General features: G+C 63.2%; 1 protein-coding gene across 2 annotated transcripts in view; it reads right to left on the bottom strand.

The window, feature by feature from the left end:
• SLC12A7 (solute carrier family 12 member 7) overlaps positions 1-19,512 on the bottom strand; it is a 56,699-nt gene that overhangs the window by 18,523 nt on the left and 18,664 nt on the right. For both annotated transcript variants that reach the window (XM_017515935.2, XM_017515936.2), the window contains exons 2-17: positions 18,268-18,362; positions 17,662-17,784; positions 13,395-13,541; positions 12,814-12,868; positions 11,563-11,693; positions 10,001-10,242; positions 8,581-8,792; positions 7,703-7,870; positions 5,894-5,992; positions 5,194-5,251; positions 4,352-4,526; positions 3,115-3,233; positions 2,640-2,738; positions 1,923-2,042; positions 1,177-1,281; positions 117-285 (exon numbers count right to left, since the gene is read on the bottom strand). In XM_017515935.2, coding sequence (XP_017371424.1) covers positions 117-285; positions 1,177-1,281; positions 1,923-2,042; positions 2,640-2,738; positions 3,115-3,233; positions 4,352-4,526; positions 5,194-5,251; positions 5,894-5,992; positions 7,703-7,870; positions 8,581-8,792; positions 10,001-10,242; positions 11,563-11,693; positions 12,814-12,868; positions 13,395-13,541; positions 17,662-17,784; positions 18,268-18,362 — 2,117 coding nt within the window. The remainder of the gene's footprint in view (positions 1-116; positions 286-1,176; positions 1,282-1,922; positions 2,043-2,639; positions 2,739-3,114; positions 3,234-4,351; positions 4,527-5,193; positions 5,252-5,893; positions 5,993-7,702; positions 7,871-8,580; positions 8,793-10,000; positions 10,243-11,562; positions 11,694-12,813; positions 12,869-13,394; positions 13,542-17,661; positions 17,785-18,267; positions 18,363-19,512) is intronic.

Raw genomic sequence — 19,512 nt, 5'->3', positions numbered from 1 at the left:
CCCTCAGCCAGCCTGCCGCGACCACGCCCACCCGCAGCCCACCCACCGTGACCACGCCCACCACTTGGCCACGCCCACCCCTTCAGCCCGCCCCACCCCACCGCGGTCACTCCCACCTCCTCCGCCTGCTCGGCCTCCAAGTGCTTGTCCAGGTATGTCCCCTCCAGCACCGAGCCCACAATGGTCAGGCCCTTGCCAGCCTTTAGCTGTGACGTGAAGGACAGCAGGCGAGGGTGCTTCACAGCCTGCTCGGCGTCCAGGTTCAGCATCACCAGCACCTGGGGCCTGCAGTGGGGGTGGGGCAGCTGTTACCACGGAGGCTCACTGGCTCATGGCCCATCGACAGGCAGGGCAAGACAGGTAACACAGGCAGGACGGTTGACACAGGACAGGTGACAGGCAAGATGGTGGAAACAACAGGCGAGTCAGGTGGGATGGGTGACAGGACAGGTGACAGGTGGCACAGGTGAAACAGGACAGGTGATGCAGGCAGGACAGGGGAAACAGGCGAGACAGGCGGGATGGGGGAAACAGGGCAGGTGAGACAGGCAGGACGGGTGACAGGTGAGACAGGTGACAGAAGGGACAGGTGAGACAGGTGGATGGGTGACAGGTGACACAGGTGACAGAAGGAACAGGTGAGACAAGTGACAGAAGGGATAGGTGAGACAGGCGGGACGGGGAGAGATGTGACACAGGATAAGCTGAACAGGTGACAGGTGGGACAGGCAGGGCAGATGGGGCACGTGGCACCAGCCAGGCAGGACAGGTGAACAGGTAGGTTAGGCAGGTGGGACAGGTGACAAGCTAGGCAGGTCAGACAATGGCCCCAGGCACTGTTGAGACCCTGAGAGATTGCCTCTGTGGGGCAGAACCTGGCAGACGCTTCCCACAGATGGCCCTGATTCCGCAGCAGCCACTCCACCCACCCCAAGCCCCAGGGCTGTGCCAGCAGACGGGCTGGCTCCCCATGCCCCCACCCACAGCAGGACAGACCCGCTGCTCCAATGCCCCCAGCCGTGCAATTTGCTCTGCACTGGGCAGTGTTCACACTCCAGACCTTGACCGCGTGGCTGAAGGTGAGAGGCCGGAGACTCAAAGGTCCCCACTCAAAGGCCGACCTCAGAAACGGCTCCCCTGTGCCTGTGAGGGGCACGGGCCAACGGTGGTGCTCACCTCCAGTTCTTGGTGTGGGGGGGACCATGCTCCACACGCAGTAGCGCGTAGCGGGCAGCATTCAGGGACAGGCCGCGGATGCCATCACCCCACTCCTTCTCAGCCCTGTGGGAAAGAAGTGGGGGCTTGTCCAGCCACACGCCTGGGAAAGAGGGGACTTCTGAGGGCAGGGGAGTCAGGGGAACACAGCGCTCCGTGGAAAAAGCCTCTGGATGAGGAGGGAGGCCTCCGTGCCCACCCCTGCCCTCAAGAAAGCCCGTCCCAGGAGCCACCGGGTCAAAGAGGGCACCATGGCTTTGGAGGGAAGCAGGTCTACTGCAGACCAGCGTGTGAGGTGTCTTCCTTGCAGGGTGGGGGGCAGGAGGCCGTGACAGGGAAGTGGCTGGACCCTGGGAATGAGGCAGGTGCAGGTGGAGGGAGGGCGGGTGCCAGGGCACAAGGAAGGGTGCCCGTGGCTGCCGAGTGGGTACAGACACAACCTGGGGACACTAAGAGAGACCCGTGGCGGGAATAGTCAGCCGCGGGCTCACCGCCTGCTGAGGACAGCAGGAGACAGCGCTCCAGACCAGAGACCCCTCGCCCTGGCTAGAGGCAGGAGGGAGACCTGGGCTTTCACAGCACAGCCCACCTGGATATGCCCCCGGCTGCCCCTGGGAGGGCACACGACGTTCGGACCCCAGGGAGTACCGTCCACAGAACTGCCCGGGCGTAGTGTGGAGGGTCGGCGAGGGGCTGGCGGCACTTACCCACGGTACTCAATGTACTTGTAGATGCAGCTGGCGATGAGCATGGCGGAGAGCGCGTAGTACCAGGAACAGATGAACATCAGCGCCAGGCACAGGCTCATGCCCAGGAAGGACAGGGTCCTGGGGGGCAGGCGGTTCAAGGGAGCCCGACGCCACTCAGCGCCCACACCCCAGCCACCGCCACACAGACTCTGCCCCTCTCAGTAAAACGCTCTCTCCGTCAGCGCAAGGAACATAGTCGCTGACGCCTGACGACCAGGCCTGCACCCAGCCACCTCAGAGGGTGACTCAGCTCTCTGGGCCCCTACAGGAGCTGCCGCTGCAGGACGTGGTGGACGCTGCTCCCACTCCCAGCGTGCACGCAGCACCTGGGCTGTGCAGGCAATGCCATGGCTCCGGTCACCCAGCGCCTGGTTCCAGGGGAGGGGATTAAGGAGGCCCACGGCCCTGACGGGCTATACCCTGTGCCTGGGAGGACCTGGCTGACCACGGCCGGTACAAGACGCACATGGACACCTGGGCATCCAGGTAACCAAAGGCCTTTGTCAGGTGCAGAGGGAGAGAGACCGCAGTCCCATCGGCTGCACAGGAGTTCGCCCCGCAAAGGAACAGTCAAGGACCCGCCCGGGGTCTTCGGGCCCAGGGCAGCTGGCCTTGCAGGGGCACCAAAGGTCCCAGCCTGTGGGGTCGCCGATACCCGTGGCTGAGCAGCCTCACCAGTGGTAGTACTTGAAGCGGGGACGCCAGTTGGGGGTGCGCAGCAGCGTCTGCACGGCGCAGGCCAGGTTCACAAACAGGTAGCACATGAGGAAGAACCTGCAGGGGCGGCCGGCTGCTGACTCAGGTTGGGCCCTGAGCCCCCATCACGGCCGCCTGGGAGACCACCGTTGTCGTGACTGTCCCTCCCACCTGCACCCACCCTGGCCCCCCATGGCTGTCTCTGCACATGAGCTGGTTCAGACACCTACATGGCTCTGTCCAGCGACACCATCACCAGCTAACCCAGCAGGTGCCCCCCTGGAGGTGTGCACCTGCCTTCCCTGGCTTTGAGCTCCCTTCCTGGCTGGATCCGGACTGCCCACGGCCGGCCCTGCCTGTTCACTGCTTGTCCTGAGCAGGGCTTCCTGGCCATACTGCACCACGCTCCAGGCCTATACACCCATCCCCAGGTCCCTGTCCTGGGGGGACTCACATGGAGAGGATTGGGGCCACGCTGTCCAGGGAGGCGATGAGGATGCCAGTCTCGCAGATGAGGACCGTCAGCAGCAGCGCCCACGTGGGCTCCCCGTTGGCCTTCCCATGGCCAAACACCTGTCGGGAGAAGCGCAGGAAGACGGGGTGGATGGGGCAGGAAACACCCTCCTTTTAGGAGAAAAGACGCAGGCTGGTCGGGTCCAGCCCACTTGAGTCTTAAAGACACATACCAGCAGAAACACCTTTCACAAGAGGTCCTGGGACATCACCCAGCCGGCCTGAGAAGGAGCCCTAAGAAAGGCTGTGTCTACATCTGGCTGTGCTTGCAACCTGTGTGGCCCAGGCCGCCCCCACCTGCCTCAGTTTCCCCAACCACCGAGCCCTAGGCGCAGCTGGGACTGACAAGATGCAACCACAAAGAAATGTTCTAGCACTTTCCAAACAAACAGCTGACACCCTGTGGGTTGGCACCCTGCAGAGGTCACAGGCCAGCAGCAGGTGGGGATGGTCTTTAATCTGTAACTTTTCCTACGGTGGGGACAGCTCTGCCATCCACAACCTTCCCTGAGGAGGTCACCAGCCGGCGACGGGCAGGGACGACGGCTTTGCCATCCACAATCTTCCCACAGTTGTCCTGGGCCCGAGTGGCAGGAGGAGCCACAGTCAGCAGCTCTGGACACACGGACAAGACCCACGTAGGCATCCCTCCAACCCTCAGAACAGCCACGCGCTGGGCCAAAGGCTGGTGACCCCGCCTCCCAGGAGCTGAAGAGCTCAGCCACACAGAGAAAGGGGGAGGCAGCAGGGGCCTCTGGCCAGACAGCAGATCAGGCACCTCCAGACTCCAGGCTGTGGCGCCTCATAGCCACTCCCGACACCCCTGGGGCTGCACTCAGAGAAAGCTGCAGGTGGGAGGGCTGGAACTACCTCTGCCCACTGCCCACCTCCCGCCACCCACCACCCATCGCCCACCACCCACACCCACTGCCCACCACCCACCACCCGAGCCCACTGCTCACTGCTCGCCCCTTATCATCCGTCACCCACCACCTGCTGCCCACCCCTCACAGCCCGCCACCCACCACCCACATGCTCAGCACAGCAGCCAAGGGAAAAACGACCACCATGAGCTCCAAGCTGCAGGCATGCGTCCCACACACGGTACTGTGAGGGTCCCACAGGGGAACAGAGCCCCTGATCTTCCGAGCACACGTCCCCTGGTGCACGGGGCTCACCTGTAGGAAGGGGATGATGCCATCGCGGGCAATGGCTTGCAGCAGGCGCGGTGCCCCCGTGAGGCTCTGCAAGCCAGCCCCGCAGGTGGAGAAGAAGGAGCCGATGACGATGACCCAGGGCGAGGGCCAGGCCAGCATGCCGATGACCAGGTTCCCCTGCAGGGCCTCCCCGAACCTGCGGGTGGGCGGGCGGGAGGCTTTCAGAAATGAGCCCAAGTCAGACAAAATGTCTTCCCCACCCAGAGCACGAGGCCCAGCATGGAGGGGGTGACTCCTTGGAAAGCTGAGGCCCGGCCTCCAGCCCCCATTGGCAGACACCCCCTCCAGGCTCTGCCCAGCGTGGCCAGAATGCCCTGGAGTCTTCAGCAGGGGGGGACCCAGCCCCCCTCGGGGTCAATCTCGGGAGCAGGGAAGACCCAGCCTGGCATCAGCTTCAGTCAGGGACCACCTAGGACCTCCGGGGCCTTGGGGCTGCCAGACAGCACACCCCACAACGATGCAGGCTCAGCGAGGACCTGCCTGGGGACCCCACTACTTCTCCACTTGGCAGCCGGGCTGGGGGGCCTCCCAGGGCCAAGCCTCACCCGTCCATACCCCTGTGGCCTCCCCAGGAAGGGCCTGTGCCCCCAGCTGCATCAGTAGAGTTTGCTCTAAGGGTTCCCCAGTCCGTGGCTCCAGTGGCAGAGACGACACGTTAGCGCCTCAGACAGACGGAGGGAGCCCGACCCTGGGACCAGGATGGCTTCGGGTCTGTACATGGATGTGATTTCAAAGCCAAAATCGTCCTTGGGAAAACCCACGAAGACTACAGACTCTGCAGGGACACGCAGAGGAAAACCTACTTATCTCGCAGGATCACGCCTTCGATGCAGGCCCCAAAAAGCACGATGCAGGAGAGATCTGCGGCTCTCGTCAAGGAAGGAAGGGTCCTCGGGTGCGGGGTCCTCAGTACGGGAAGCACAGTCAGCCAAGGGCCTCAGTGGGGCATGGGGGTGGGGAGCCGCGCTGGCCGGCGGGCCCCAGGCTCCAGGTCGGGGGGACCACCCTGCACCCCAACCTGGGCACAGCCTGTCCCTGTCCTCAGTGCACCCTCCCGGGCTCTGTCCAGTGTCACAGATCAGGACCCTGGGGTGGTGGAGACACACCTGGCCTGTGCTTGACCGTGGGCGGGGGACCTTGCTGAGGGAACAAAGCTCAACTGGAAAGAGGCGGCCTCGGGATTGAGGAGCCAGAGGCCCCGCGGGCCCAGCCTGCCGGCAGCACACACCACGCCACAGCTGGGCATCACCGTGGCGCACGCACCAGGGGGACTGCTTCTGTTTTATATACGATCCTATCCCACGGTGACGAAGAAGCCGGGGTGCTGACGGCAGCCCCAGCCCCATTTCTCAGGAAGGATGACGTGGTCAGAGCCCAGCCTAACCCAGGGAAGTCACGCGCCGGTGGCTAAGGAGGCAGCACTGAGCCGGGAGGGCATGGGGGCCTCTCCCCAGGCGGAGGCCAGAACCCGTGTCTCCCTCACCTGCACCCCTCCAAGGATACAGATGAAAGACGTGGTCACTATGGCCAGGATGGTCCCCGTGGGGATGGACTTCTGTGCATCCTTGAGGTCTCCGGACCGGTTGGAACCCGCCATGATACCTGCGGACATGGAAAACGCTGCCAGGACCCACCTGAGGAGTCAGCAGCATGTGACAGCAGCCCCGGCCCCGAGAGCCAGACAGGCGGTCTCTGGGGAAACCCCGAGGGTGAGCCATGCCCAGGACTGCAGTCCAAGCCCTGCCAGCCGCCGCTGAAGGACTGCGGCTGGGGGACGCAGGCCAAGGCATACGGACGAGCCCCACATTTACTGCTGCCCCTGCACGGAGTCACGGATAAACCAGATGATTCTTCAATCCCAAGACGAGGCCCAGCCCCGACACTGACCCCCGCAGCCCCGACACCCAGGGATCCTCTGGGGCCTGTGTCGATTCCACGGCAAAGGGTCAGCCCAGGACAGTGCTGAGCAGACTCACAGGCCCTCCCGGACCCAAGACTTTCTGAACGCAACCCTAGGACAGATCAGAGCTGGCCCAGCCAGGCCGATGGACATCGTGGCCCCTCCTGCTGCAGCTCTGTGTGGACATCACCTCGCTCTAGGGAGCCCTGGCCAGGTGCAGTTCTGTACAGTCGGCTCCCACAGAGCTCAGGGAAGCTGGATCAGAGAGGGCCGTTGACACCTGGCTCAGTCACACCTAACGTGTGACCTGAAGCACCCGTGCTCCGGGTGGCCCCGGAGGCACAGAGCACACAGCCCCAGTGCCCCAGACCACAGACCAGGAGCCACACAGAGGCCCTGCCCCCATTCCCTCCACCCACAGTGCTGAGCACAAGCAGACAGGTGAGGCTGGAGCAGAGGCACGAGGAAAGGACTCCGGGCCGATCGCCCCCTCCCTAGCAAGACAGGCCCACCTTCAGGGGCGGTGAGGGAAAGGAGACACCAGCCATGGCCAGGGCCTGCAGCTGACCCTGGGCTCCAGAGCTTTGGGATGCGCTGAGATAAAGTCTAGGAGGAGACGTGGGAGGGACCGGAAGGGCAGCTGCAGGCCACACGGGCAGCCGGCAGGGTCAGGGAGTCCCGATAGGAAGGCCAAGTGCAGGCAGCAGGGGGCCTGTGTGTGCCTGTGAGCCTGGGAGTGCAAGGGCCTGGCATGAACCAAGGCCCCATCCCCCTCAGGAACAAGGCCACTGTTTGATGAGGACACAGGGGGCTGAGGTCCCCGGCCTCTGACCTCACTGAGGCCACTCCTGGGCATCTCCTAACAGTGTGCCAGGCACTGTCACCAACCCTAGAACAGCTTCTCCCAGCACAGGCCTCCCCGGGACAGAGCAGACAGCATTCTCACAAATCAACCAGGACATAGGGCAGAGGCCTCAGCCGCTCCCCCGAGCCAAACAGGCAAGAAAAGCAGAGGCAAGAAGGCACGTGGGAGAGGAGAGAGGAGAGAGAAATGGGGGGGAAGAGGGGGAGAGAATGACAGAGACAGAGAGATGGACAGAGAGAGTCAGAGAAAGAGAAAGACGGAAAGAGGCCGGGCGAGGTGGCTCAAGACACCTGCATCCCAGGACTTTGGGAGGCCAAGGATCGCCTGAGCTCAGGAGTGAGACCAGCCAGAGCACGAAGGGAGACCCCCCGACCAAAAATACAGACATTAGCCGGGCATGGCGTCATGCTTGGGAGACTCAGGTGGGAGGGTTGTTTGTGTCTAGGAGGTCGAGGCTGCAGTGAGCCGTGATCCAGCCTGGGTGACAGAACAAGATCTTGTCTCAAAAACAGAGAGACAGAGGAGACGGTGGGCGCGGCGGGCTCACCGGTCACGGAGGGGAAGTAGATGCCGACCAGCAGGGTGAAGGAGGCTGCGATGTCCGTGAGCACGTAGGGCAGGGCGCCAGCGCGGCTCTCCTCTGCCACGGGCACCGAGGGCACGCCTTCCTTCTCCACAAACGCCCCCGCCTGTGCATACGCACTCCACAGGTTCTCTGCCGGGCAAGGAAGATCCATGGGTTTCTGGCACCTTCCATCAGGGCCGCCACCTTGGGGCCACCCAGTCCCTGGCAGGTGCCACGGGTGGCTGAAGGGAAGGCTCAGAGCTCGCACCCTCCAAGCAGGCTCCAAGTCAAACAAGGACCCCAGTGTTTGAGACGGTGCCTCTGGGAAAGCTACCCGGTCCATGGAGGGACGTCAGCACTAAAGGGAAGCCTCACGTGCAGAACACCTCATTCCCAGAAAGCCCAGGCTTCCTGTCTCGGGTTCCGGAGCAGGTCCCGTGGACCCTGCCAGAGGTCCTTTTCCCTAAACCCAGGGGGCAGGTCCAAGGCAGCCTCCTCATCAGGGAAGACGCAGAGGGGGCGTCACCGCTCATCACTACTCCCTTATTAACAAGGCAAGCTCCCCACACGCTGCCAGGGGCCATGAAAATCATCCACGGCTTTAAGGGCAGCTTGCTGGCCATGACGGAGGCCGCCTCCCCGACACACCCTGTTTGACTTCTATGCCCTGCAAGGGGTGTACACAGGACCCCGAGGCTCATCAGCAGCAGCTGAGGAGGGGCTTGGCTAGGAGGAGGAACTGGGGCCCTGGGAGTGACCCTAAGGCAATAGCGCCCACCACGGCCAGTGCCCACTGTCCCCGCTGCCCCCCCCAGCCCCCCCAATCCCCCCAGTCCCCACTGCCGCCCTGTAGGCCTCACCCAGGAAGACGCCGCTGGCTGCACCGGGGATGCCCTGGATTTCAGTGATGTTGTTCTGGGCGAAGTACTCATCACAGGTGGCACTGGTCTGGGAGCCGTTGCAGAAGAGGCCCCAGAGGGCAGAGGTGGCCGAGCTGTTCTGGACGAGGCGGGCCTTGATGCAGACATCGAAGCCGCGCCGTGACAGCGTGCGGTTCCCCAGGAGGCAGACCCTGGGGCGGACAGTGAAGCACGGCAGTGCTGCTGCCAAGGTGGCTCGCACTGCCTCACCCAGTTCCCCCTCCGGGTGTCCATGGCATTGCCCGCGAGCGGCTCCTGGCACCCTGCCCCTCCCAAGACAGGAATGGCCACAGATCACGCCGGACACTGGGGCCAGAGCCAGGCTGCAGCAGGAACGCCACACGGTACAGCCGTCCCCGGCATCCTGGGCTCGACCAACCACAAGGTCCAAACGCGCTAAATGAAACGTTCTAGATGCAAGCAATTCACACGGTTTCCACCACGCGGGTCTGAGTAGTCAGGTGGAACCAGGAGAACCGCCCCCCCCCACCCACAGCCACGCTGCCATCGCTCCCCGTCTGATGCTCTCTGGCCCACTGTCCAACCTCACTGCTTGTGTTCAAGCCACCTTGTACCACTTCCCCATGGTCCGGAGCACTGGGGCATTGCGCCCAACCTATAAACCAGGCCTGCATGTAGAAAACAGTCTACACGGGGCCGGTGCAACCGTGGCTTCAGGCATCGGTGGGGGGTCAGGGGAGGCTCAGAACGGGTCCCCGAGAAGAAGGGCAGCTCCACGTCCCTGAACAGGCTCGTGGGGTTGAGGCCGTTCTGCCTCCCTCTGTTTTGAGGTCTCTATGAGGCTGTTCCCTCAGGGGCTCCCTCCACGCAGAGATGGCAAAACCCAGGATCCTCGAGGGGCTTGGCTGCCCAGACCCTCCTGGACCTGCTGCCTGGCGCCTCTGGTGGCCAATCCGATGTTCCAGGACCCGGGGCCACCTCCCAGCCCCCTAGCTCCTCCTCCAAGAGGACCAGAAAAAAGCCCCTCCAGCGCCTCTGGGAGAGAGAAGGGAGCCAGGCCCAGGCAGTGGCTGGGGTCACCCCATGACGCCCAGGGCCGCCTGACCGTGCTGAGGGCCACCGGCCACCCCTGAAACCTGCCAGGCCCCTTGCCCACCCCCCACCACTTAGGAGCGTTTTCGAGCTCAGACCCAGCCACAAGGGTGCCTCAGCTCAACACACGGTTGGGTTTCCCATACTCCCCAGAACGAGCCCACGGGGGTTCCTGCCGAGGTCACGCCCAGTCTAGCCCGTCTCGGGGAGCTCGGCGTCAGGGAAGACGGATGAGAGGCGGGCAAAGCCCACGGGACCTGGCCCCAGCCCCACACATCACACACAGCTCAGAGGGCCCCAGACTCACGGGATGTCCGGGGGGTCGAAGGCGGACTTGATAACGCCAGCGTAGATGGCCAGAATGGACAGCACCACGCAGGCCAGGAAGACCAGCGCCAGCTTGTTGACATACTTGACGCCCACGAAGACCACCAGGGCCATGAGCACCAGCGTGCACGTGCCGTACACCCGCATGTTGTGCAGCATGGCGGCCGCCTCGCCACCCACGGCCTCCGCCTGGAAGATGGTCGCGCCCGGAGAGATGTATGTCTGCGGGGACAAGGCGGGTCGGGAGGCCGTCCCCTGCCATTGCACCCCAACACCCCGCCCTCCTGGAAGCCCCCAGCACCACACAGGGGCCTACTCCCAATAGGCGCTGGGGCCGTGGGGACGCATCCCTGCCAGGTGGAGCCCGCAGGGGTCAGCGCATGAGCAATGGACGACCAGGGCCTGTACGATTCCCAGGAGCCACCCAGGCGCCTTGCCGTAAAGCAGCTTCAGGACCCGGGGCGTCAGAACATCCACACTCCAAAGAAACATCTTCTGCTGAGAGGAACGTGACCGTTGCCCAGGGAGCGTGTCCCGCCCGGCTGGATGTCGTGGACAAACACGGGGTCTGACCACGCCGGCTGTGGACGGCCTGTGTCCTGCCTGGACTCACGGCACAGAGATGTGGGACAGTGCTACTCAGCTCCCGCCAGACCAGGACCAGACTGGGGTGCGGCAGGCGTGGGGGGTGCAGCAGGCGTGGGGGGCACGGCACCCACCCCCACCAGCAGGGATCCTGTGAGTGCGGCAGCAATGGTGTCTTGGCAGCCATGGCGCCCGGGGCAGGCGGAAAGACCGAGGGAGAGGGCCAGGGGACTTGGTGGGACGGGTGTGGACGCGACCCCACTGAAAGGTTTCAGAAACTTATCGGGCCATGTGGCTGCCTCCATGAGCCCAGGAGGCTGGGAACTGGGTTTGGCAGGGGAGGGGGTCGGTAGAAAGACTGGGGACAGGGGCTCAGGTGGGCGTCCCGAGGCCCTGCAGCATGGCAGGTTTCAGAACCTCAGCAGGAAGGACAGCGCCTGTCGCATGGGGCCGAGAAGGCGGGTCCCTGTCCCCACGAGGGCCAAGGAACTCGTGCCACAGCCTGCACTTTGAGCCTGCTGCAGAAGGCGATGACATCCCCTGGTCGCACATTGCTGGGCTCCGTGACCCTCGGCCAAGTGCCCAAATCAACCCGGCAGGGAAGAGGCTGGGACCCTGGTGAGGGGTTCTTCTAAGCTGAGTTCCAGCCCTATCCCTAAAACAGCTCAGACTCGCACCCACGCCGGCCTCAGATCTACAGCCCAGATGTTTGCCCAGCTCATGCCAGGCACCCATCATGGAGGACACCAATGGTGGCCAAGGGGGACACAGGTCGCTGCTGAGTGGATGCGCCCGACGGCTTCCACCATGGCCAGAGCCCAGGAGAGTCTGCAGGGCGGCCAGGGCAGCGGGGTCAGGATGGCTCAGGGTGCTGTGGGCACCACAAGACAAGCTGGGAGGGCCCCTGTCACCCTGCCGCAGATTGTCAGGGGATCCCTTCCAAAGCAGCACACTTACCAGAAAAATCTCAATGGTCCCCAAAATATACATGGCCCCAGCAAACGTGGTGCCCAGGTAGAAGCAGAGGCCGACGGCGCCTCCGAACTCGGGTCCCAGCGAGCGCGATATCATGTAGTAGGAGCCGCCAGCTGCAGAGACAAGGCGGAGGGCGTGGGTCGGGTCCACGTGGGTTGGGTCCACGTGGGTCGGATCCACGCTGCCGTTCATGGGTGGAGAGCCTGTCTCTGCGAAGGCAGCGTGCAGGCCCTCGCCCACCCACAAAGCAGCACATGAAGATGTGTGGCCTCCGTGGTAAACTCTCCCCACGTGAGGCTCAGCACATGCTCCATGCCCGCCACGCTCTTGTGGACATGAGGACCACACTGAGCACCATACGAGGTCAGGGCTAAGGCTCCCTGGGGAGGCGGCGGCCCCAGCAGCTCCTGAGAAAAGGCCTGTGTATGTCAGTGTCAGCCCAGCCCCCACTTCCACTAAGTGCTGTTTACAGAAAAGGCAGAAGGGAGACCAGGACATTCAGGAGCCGTCTGGTGTACCGTGACTCATGCACGCCATCACTGATGGAAAAGCCGGGCGCGACCCCAGAGAGTGCGGCTCTCCCTGCTCTGAGCAGCGGGTGCGGACATGTGGAAGGGGCGCTAATGGATGCGGTCATCATGAGGCAGAGACTGGCCCCTGGCTGCTGAAGGAGACCCCCGTGATGGCTCTCGTGCACTCCTGGGGCCGGCGAAGGCCACCGTGTACCACGCGATGCCCCGTGGGGATGGGACGGCTGTGTGAGGACCTGGTGCTGAGGAAGCCTGGTCCTTAACATGCACGGGACGCGTGGACTCGGGAGCAGACGCGGCATCATCTCAGTTCACTAATGATTACGTATTGCAATCGATCTATTATTAATGAACAAGGTCAGGGACAGTGTTTTGTCTTCACCGTCCCTTGTGAGGCAAAGGTTCCAGGAACTCAGCCTGTGGCACACACCAGGATCCCAGCACCGCTGGGCTCGCCCTTGTCTCCCCTTCCCCAGCCACTGCCCCATGGGCACTGCCTACCAAGAGATGGTCACCACGAAGCAAAACAGGGAAGAAAACCAAACAGCCATGAACCCATGGCTCAAACGGCAGAGGAGCCGGTGGAGAACACGCAGAAGGCCCGGCCGAGACCCCCAGGCAGCCCCAGCCAGGCCCTGGCGAGCGGCCTCCTCCTAGGTACCACGCGGTAGAACACAGACTCCTCTAACAGGACACCCCTTACCTGGGACCACACCATTGGTGGCGATGGCACTCATGGAAATGGCTGTCAGCATCGTCTGCAAAACGACAGGCGGCCATCTGAGGATTCCCAGGAGCCCGCCGGCATCGAGACTCCCGAAGGAGGGCCCATGCCCGGGCTCCCGGCGGAAGCCAACCCCCCACCCCAGGGCTCTCAATCTCAAGAGAATGGCTGGGAAACCAGGAATCCAAGGCTCCCGGGCACCAGCGTGCTGTGTCCTGGTTCCCAACCCTTTCCCTGACCTCTGAAAGTGCCCAAAGTCCTTCCACACTGTAAGTGACCTTATCAAAACACAGGACGTCCATCCCCTGGAAGCCTCAGCCCCCAGTGCTGCCACGGGACACCCACCACCGGCCGAGAGGCCCTTCCGCAGACTCGGAAATGAGGTGCCAGTGTGCTGCTCAACACGGCAGCGCCAACCCGGCCGGGGCGGTGTCTCGTTCCCGCAGCTGCCCCGGCTCTTGTGGAGGACACGGGAAATCTACCTGGGTGTCTAGGGAGGACTCTACTGTCCGGCTGCCACCACCGGAAGGAATAGCCACCCCCGGCCAGGGGACACTCACGCAGGTGCAGCACATGGCCACAATGAGGAAGGACTCCAGGACGCCGGCCACCCCCACAATCCACGTCAGGCGCAGGAAGAGGATGACGCCCAGGATGTTCTGCAGGCATGGCAGGTAGACGCCGATGAAGGTACCCATGCGCGGAGCCTGCAGCGGAGCGGAGCACAGCGTGTCCCGGGGACTCCACCCCCACCACAAGGAGCCCCCTCCCTGGCTGCACTCAGGCCCTGGGCAGGCAAAGCAATGTAGGGGCAGGAGGGAGGGGTCAGTGGAGGACGGGGGGGTCAGGAGCCTGTCCCAGAACAGATGGACACTCAGACAGGCCCGGGCAGGACCCCCAACCGTCCCGGGGGAGTGGCTCGGGAGAGGGAAGCAGAACCACATGGCTGGCAGAGAACCCAGATGCAGCTGCTCCGTTGTGCCTCCCACGGAGAGAGGCTGTTACGCTGGAAAAGTTATGGGAAAAACGAGAGCAAGAGGGCCCTGGTTCCATTCCCTGGACGGCTCAGGGGCTCAGACTTGGCACGGGAGAGCCCAGGCACAGAAGCAGAGCCAGACAGGGATGAGGCGGCTGCTGCCCATAAAGCTAACAAGAAGCCACAGCTCAGCATCCACCCTGGGCAGACACTGACAACCTAGTACGGAGGTCACCGTGAGATGGCAGCAGAGGTTCAGATACCTGCCCAGTGGGCCACCCTGCCCGCCCACCCCAGCACGGAGCAGGTAGCCGCCTGACTTCAGACACATGTGCCAGAGACAGACATACACCTCGTGGCCCTGAAGAAACCCGTGAGGGCGGAAGGTCACGGCACTGCCAGGAGCAGGCCAGCGCCTGCCGGGCGGTCCCCCTCCCCTGCTCGGGACGGACCAGGCTGGGGCAGAAGTTCAGCTCTGTCCCCACCGCCCGCTCGGCCCCACTCCCGCCATGAGCAGAGGCATGCGGTTCGGAGCTGGAGGGCAGCTGGCACCAGCACAAGGTGATGTTTGAACAGGAAAACGTCTCAAGGTTAGGTCAATACGGAAAAGGGGGAAGGTTTTCTTTGAAGACATTTCCTGTGAACAATGGTCACAGCGCAGATCAGAACAGGCCCCCTGCAGAGGCTGAGGAGAGGGTTCGATCCTGGGGTCTGCACGGCCCAGCCCTGGGGAGGGGGCAGCCACTGGAGAGAGGCTGGATGGGCGCAGGGGACGGGGCGAAGGGCAGCTCCCAGGGAGAACACACTCAGCGCCACACCACAAAAGCAAACAGGGTGGCTTCCGGCATCACTGCAGGAACGACTCCCACAGACAGGCCGCGGCCAGGGCCGGGCAGGAATCTGGGGTCCACTGGTTCTGGACCCGGGGGAAAAGAATTTCTAAGGGAGCAGCCGGGAAACAGCGTGAGAAGCTGTACACCTGAGAGGCTGGCACATTCACTGGGTTCCCTGAGACCTGGGGGGGGCGGGGGGGGGGAGCAACAGGGCAGCAACGGGGCCCGGGGAGGGGCCGAGAGGGTGATGGGCCGGGGTCGCTGCTGGGCCCTCCGCCACCCACTAAATCTGCGTCTTGTTCTTGGTGCGAACAAGAGAGAAGTGGCAGGAGAGGGGGCAGGAAGGTGGTGGAGAAGCGGCTTTGGGGCATTTTCGTTGGATAAAACTGAACGCTGAGGTCAGGGGTGACGGCAAGGCTTGCGGGACAGCACTGGTGTGACTTCATGACCAGGCTTCAGCCAACACAGGAGACGACGGGCGGAGACCCAGGCAGAGCCGGGCACACACAGTGGCCTTGCCCACAGGGCTGAGCCTCAGATTCCCACAGCCCCGTGACCGGCAAGTCAGAAGCTGGTTCTCCGCCAAAGGCCGGGGTCCTGAGTCCCCAAGAAAGGGCATGGCTGGCCTTCGCCTCTCAGTTCCCGCCTAAAAGGCAACTTTTAGGGCTCAAAACGACCCAATTTCAGGTGCAGGAAGCTGGAGATACCTGGGTCCTTGAAAAGGCTACTTCATGGGAGCAGCTCTGCTGGGGACGAGCCTCTGAGCCTGGCCAGAGGGCAGCGAGGGACAGCCCTGCCCTCCAAACCTCGGGCTGAACAACAGTCCCCTCAGGGAGGCGGTGCATTCACTGCAACCGAAACCTGCCACCGCCACACCGCAGGCCTGCTGGGGTCACAGACCCTGCTCCTGCCACAACTCAACAGGCTGCATCAGCCTGCAGCGCCCGAGGGTCAGAGGCCTGAGAGCCACCGGCCTGGGGAGGGGTTGCCGGGGAGGGCCGGGAGAACCTTCCAGGTGGGAGCCTCCTGGGCCCTGGTCCATGGCATGCCAGGAACAAACGCACCTGCCTGGATGTTTTGTGCAGTGGCAAGGAGGGTGAGAGAACCTCGGTGTGCTCTCTCTGGGTGTCTCCAAGATGGGCACGGCAGGCTGGGCTGTGCCAGGCTGAGGGGTCGGGGCAGGGTGGCCAAGCCAGTGGTGCCGGGGCCCAGCCGAGCTGGAGGGGAAGCCGGTTCCCGGAGCCCTTGGACCAGGCCTGTGGGAAGGCCCTGCTACCTGGAGAATGCTGACATCTCCCTGAGACACAAACTCCAGCACAGAAATGGAAGGCCTGGGCTCTGAGCTTTGATGCCAGGGCACGAGCTGGAGCCCATGAGGCCTCGAGGCTGCACCCAGCGCCCGTGAAACCCCAGATAGGTGCTGAGCGCTGAGCCTGGCGCAGCAACACCCGATTCTGCAGCGTCCACGTGTGGCAATGACGACCCCACCCCGAGGGCTGGCCGTGCTATGGACAGGTGGGGTGGCCACAGGCTCCGCTAGCCAGGAAGGGCCCTTCGGGGACTCAGAAAGAGGTCCAGAGACATAGCTTCTGAAGAGGCCGCTGTCCTGTCCTGGGACAACAGCCGGGGCCGAGAGACCTCGTCAGGCCAGGCCCCACCTGAGGTGGCTACGTGGACACATCCTTCACTTGTCCCTGGTTACTTCAACCACAAAGTGATGCATCTCAAAAACAAACCAAGCGTCTTCAAGTATCCTGGAAATGCAGCATTAATTCCACCGTGTTCACGGTAGAAGGAAGGACAGACCTGGTCAGGAGCCTGACTTCCCGAGCGCTGTGTGGGACTCAGGTCAGCCGGACGCTGGACACCGGCAGGAGGCACTCAGGGTGGCCCCGACGCAAAGCACTGGGCCCCAGGCTAGGCGGATGCGGGGGGACAGGGGACTGGCTGAGACACCCCCACTTGGTGGCAGTCACACACAGCGGGACCACCGTGACCACAGTCCAGCTTCAGCAGCAGGACTGGGGGGGAGGCCACCCTGAGAACCTCCCGGCTTCCGTGGCGGGACTGGGGGGAGGCCACCCTGAGAACCTCCCGGCTTCCGCCGCGGGACTTGGGGGGAGGCCACCCTGAGAACCTCCCGGCTTCCGCGGCGGGACTTGGGGGGAGGCCACCCTGAGAACCTCCCGGCTTCCGCGGCGGGGCCGACACAGCAGGGTTTCCGTCAGTGGATACTTTTGTTCGTCTGTATCTTAGGGTTCTAAAGCACTGCATGTGTATTTGGAAGACTTACAAAGCTGAGAAAGATGAGAAGAAACGAAGCCACCTGCGTGCCCCCACCGTGAGGACAGGGCTTGCTTCACCTGCACGGGGACACTCTCCCCACGCGGGCTGGGGTCCTTCTCGCCTTGAGCGTCATCTCAGGGCGTCAGGCCTCAGGGTGGCTCCCAGGCGCGTGGTCTGCACACGACGGCAGAACGCTCCCAGGATGCTCGAGGGGTCTCCAGACCTCGTCACCCGCAGAAACTGCCCAAGGGAAATCTGTCCATGGAATCCCCACTGCACGCCCCCCTCTTCCTAGGACGGATTCCTGGAAACAAACCCTCAAGGGAAAGTGCCACCAGGCTAAGTGTCCTGGATAGAAAGGAAAAGGCGGGCGGCCCGAGGGACTGCCAAGGCCACAGCACCCCAGGAGGGGCCCCGGCCCAGCCTCTTTACCGCAGGGCACAGGGCCGCCCCCGCAGGACGAACAGAACACCCTGAGTTCATGTCTCGATGGGGAATCCCGCTGCCCAGATGCGTGGGGGAAGTCACGCTTCCCAGGATGGTGGAGGGGCAAGAGGCCTGGGCCAGAGCTATGGGGCAGGCACCACCGAGACCTCCCAGGAAGAAAGGGCCGGACGTGGCCCCCACATCCGCGCTCAGGGCGGCACTTCTGACGAGCAGCTGCTTTGCTGGCATGGCCCGACCCTGCCGGGACACCCGGGACACCCGGGACAGGGCGCGCGGCGAACGTACCTTGGCCTCACGCCGCCGGCTGTCCTCATCCTCCTCGTGCTCCACCACGCCCTGGCTCAGGTTGGTGTAGTTGGCCAGCTTGTTCAGCAGCGAGGACACCATGGGGTTGCTGTCCATCTCCTCCTGCGCAGCGTGGGGACGGTCATGGGCGGCCCTCCCCTGCCGTGGCCCTCAGGGCTCCCCCTCCATGTTCAGGGCTTGGCACTCAGGCTCTCATCCTGTCCTGAGCCCCCAGGTCTGAAGAGAGCCAGGCCCTGACGCCAGTGCATCTGAGTCCGAGGACGGGGCTCCAGGCCTCGGAGTGGGACCACTCACCCAGGGCGGGGACCCCGAGACGGCCAGCACTCAGCAGCTCCAAGGGGCTCCTGGGGGCCGCAGCGCCCTAGATCCAGGGAGGCCCCCAGAAGGTGCCGGCTGAGGACCACATCCCAGCTCAGGTGCAGGACAAGGCCCCCTCTGTGGCCTTCGCGACAGGGAGGAGGCCCCACGTTCCCCGCCATGGTGTCTGGTCCCGTGGGAGGCCCTGGCCTGCGGGTCCCCAGGGGATCTTCTACTTTCCACGTCAAAGCAGCGGCCCTGGTATCTTCTCAAAAAAAGTCAAGTTACCTCAAAAAGCGCCATGTTCTTCCCTTCCAAGAAGCTTTCCTGCTCCACCTCCACATTGTTGAGGAATGGACTGCTTTCTCTCGGATTTCCATCTCCTGCAGAGGGAAAAACGATTCAGGGTCAGCTTAGAAGAACTGAAAGAAAGCACAAAAGGACCGTCACAGATCTCGCACAGAGGGCCCTGGTCCCCACCAGCTGTGACCTCCAAACCGTGGCTAAGAGTGACACTTACCACACACTATCCATCCTTCAACACATCTGTACTCCAAAGAAAGGTGCATTTCCCAGGATGCACGATGGCCCCAATGCACACACTATTTCCCAGGACACACACCAGCCCCAGGGCACACACTAGCCCCAGTGCAAACACTATTCCCCAGGATACATGCTAGCCCCAGGACACATGCCAGCCCCAAGGCACACACTGGCACCAGTGCACACACTAACCCCAGGATACATGCCAGCCCCAGGACACATGCTAGCCCCAGGGCACACGCTAGCCCCAATGCATAAAGAAACCCTAGGGCACACACTAGTCACAAGACATATACTTTCCCCAGGACACATGCTATCCCCAATGCACACACTAACCCCATGGCACACGCTAGTCACAAGACACACACTATCCCCAGGACACATGCTAGCCCCAAAGCATACACTAAACACAGGACACACACTATCCCCAGGGCACACGCTAGCCCCAGGACACACGCTAGCCCCAGGATACACGCTAGCCCTAGGACACACTCTATCCCCAGGACACATGCTATCCCCAATGCACACACTAACCCCTTGAAACACGCTAACCCCAGGACAAACACTATCCACAGGACACATGCTAAGCCCAGGGCAAACTCTAAGCCCAGGACAAACACTAAGCCCAGAACACACGCTATCCCCAGGGCACACGCTATCCCCAGGGAACATACTAAGCCCAGGACACACACTATCCCCAGGGCACATGCGAGCCCCAGGGCACACGCTATCCCCAGGGCACACGCTATCCCCAGGGCACACGCTAAGCCCAGGACACACGCTATCCCCAGGGAACACGCTATCCCCAGGGAACACATTAAGCCCAGGGTACACGCTATCCCCAGGGCACATGCTATCCCCAGGGCACACGCTATCCCCAGGGCACACACTATCCCCAGGGAACACGCTATCCCCAGGGAACACACTAAGCCCAGGGCACACGCTATCCCCAGGGCACACGCTATCCCCAGGGCACACACTAAGCCCAGG

Source organism: Cebus imitator, unplaced genomic scaffold, assembly GCF_001604975.1.
Source record: "Cebus imitator isolate Cc_AM_T3 unplaced genomic scaffold, Cebus_imitator-1.0 Scaffold567, whole genome shotgun sequence".
Classification (NCBI taxonomy): domain Eukaryota; kingdom Metazoa; phylum Chordata; class Mammalia; order Primates; family Cebidae; genus Cebus; species Cebus imitator.
Note: the sequence above shows the minus strand (reverse complement) of the source record. Positions and strands in the feature narration are given on the sequence as shown.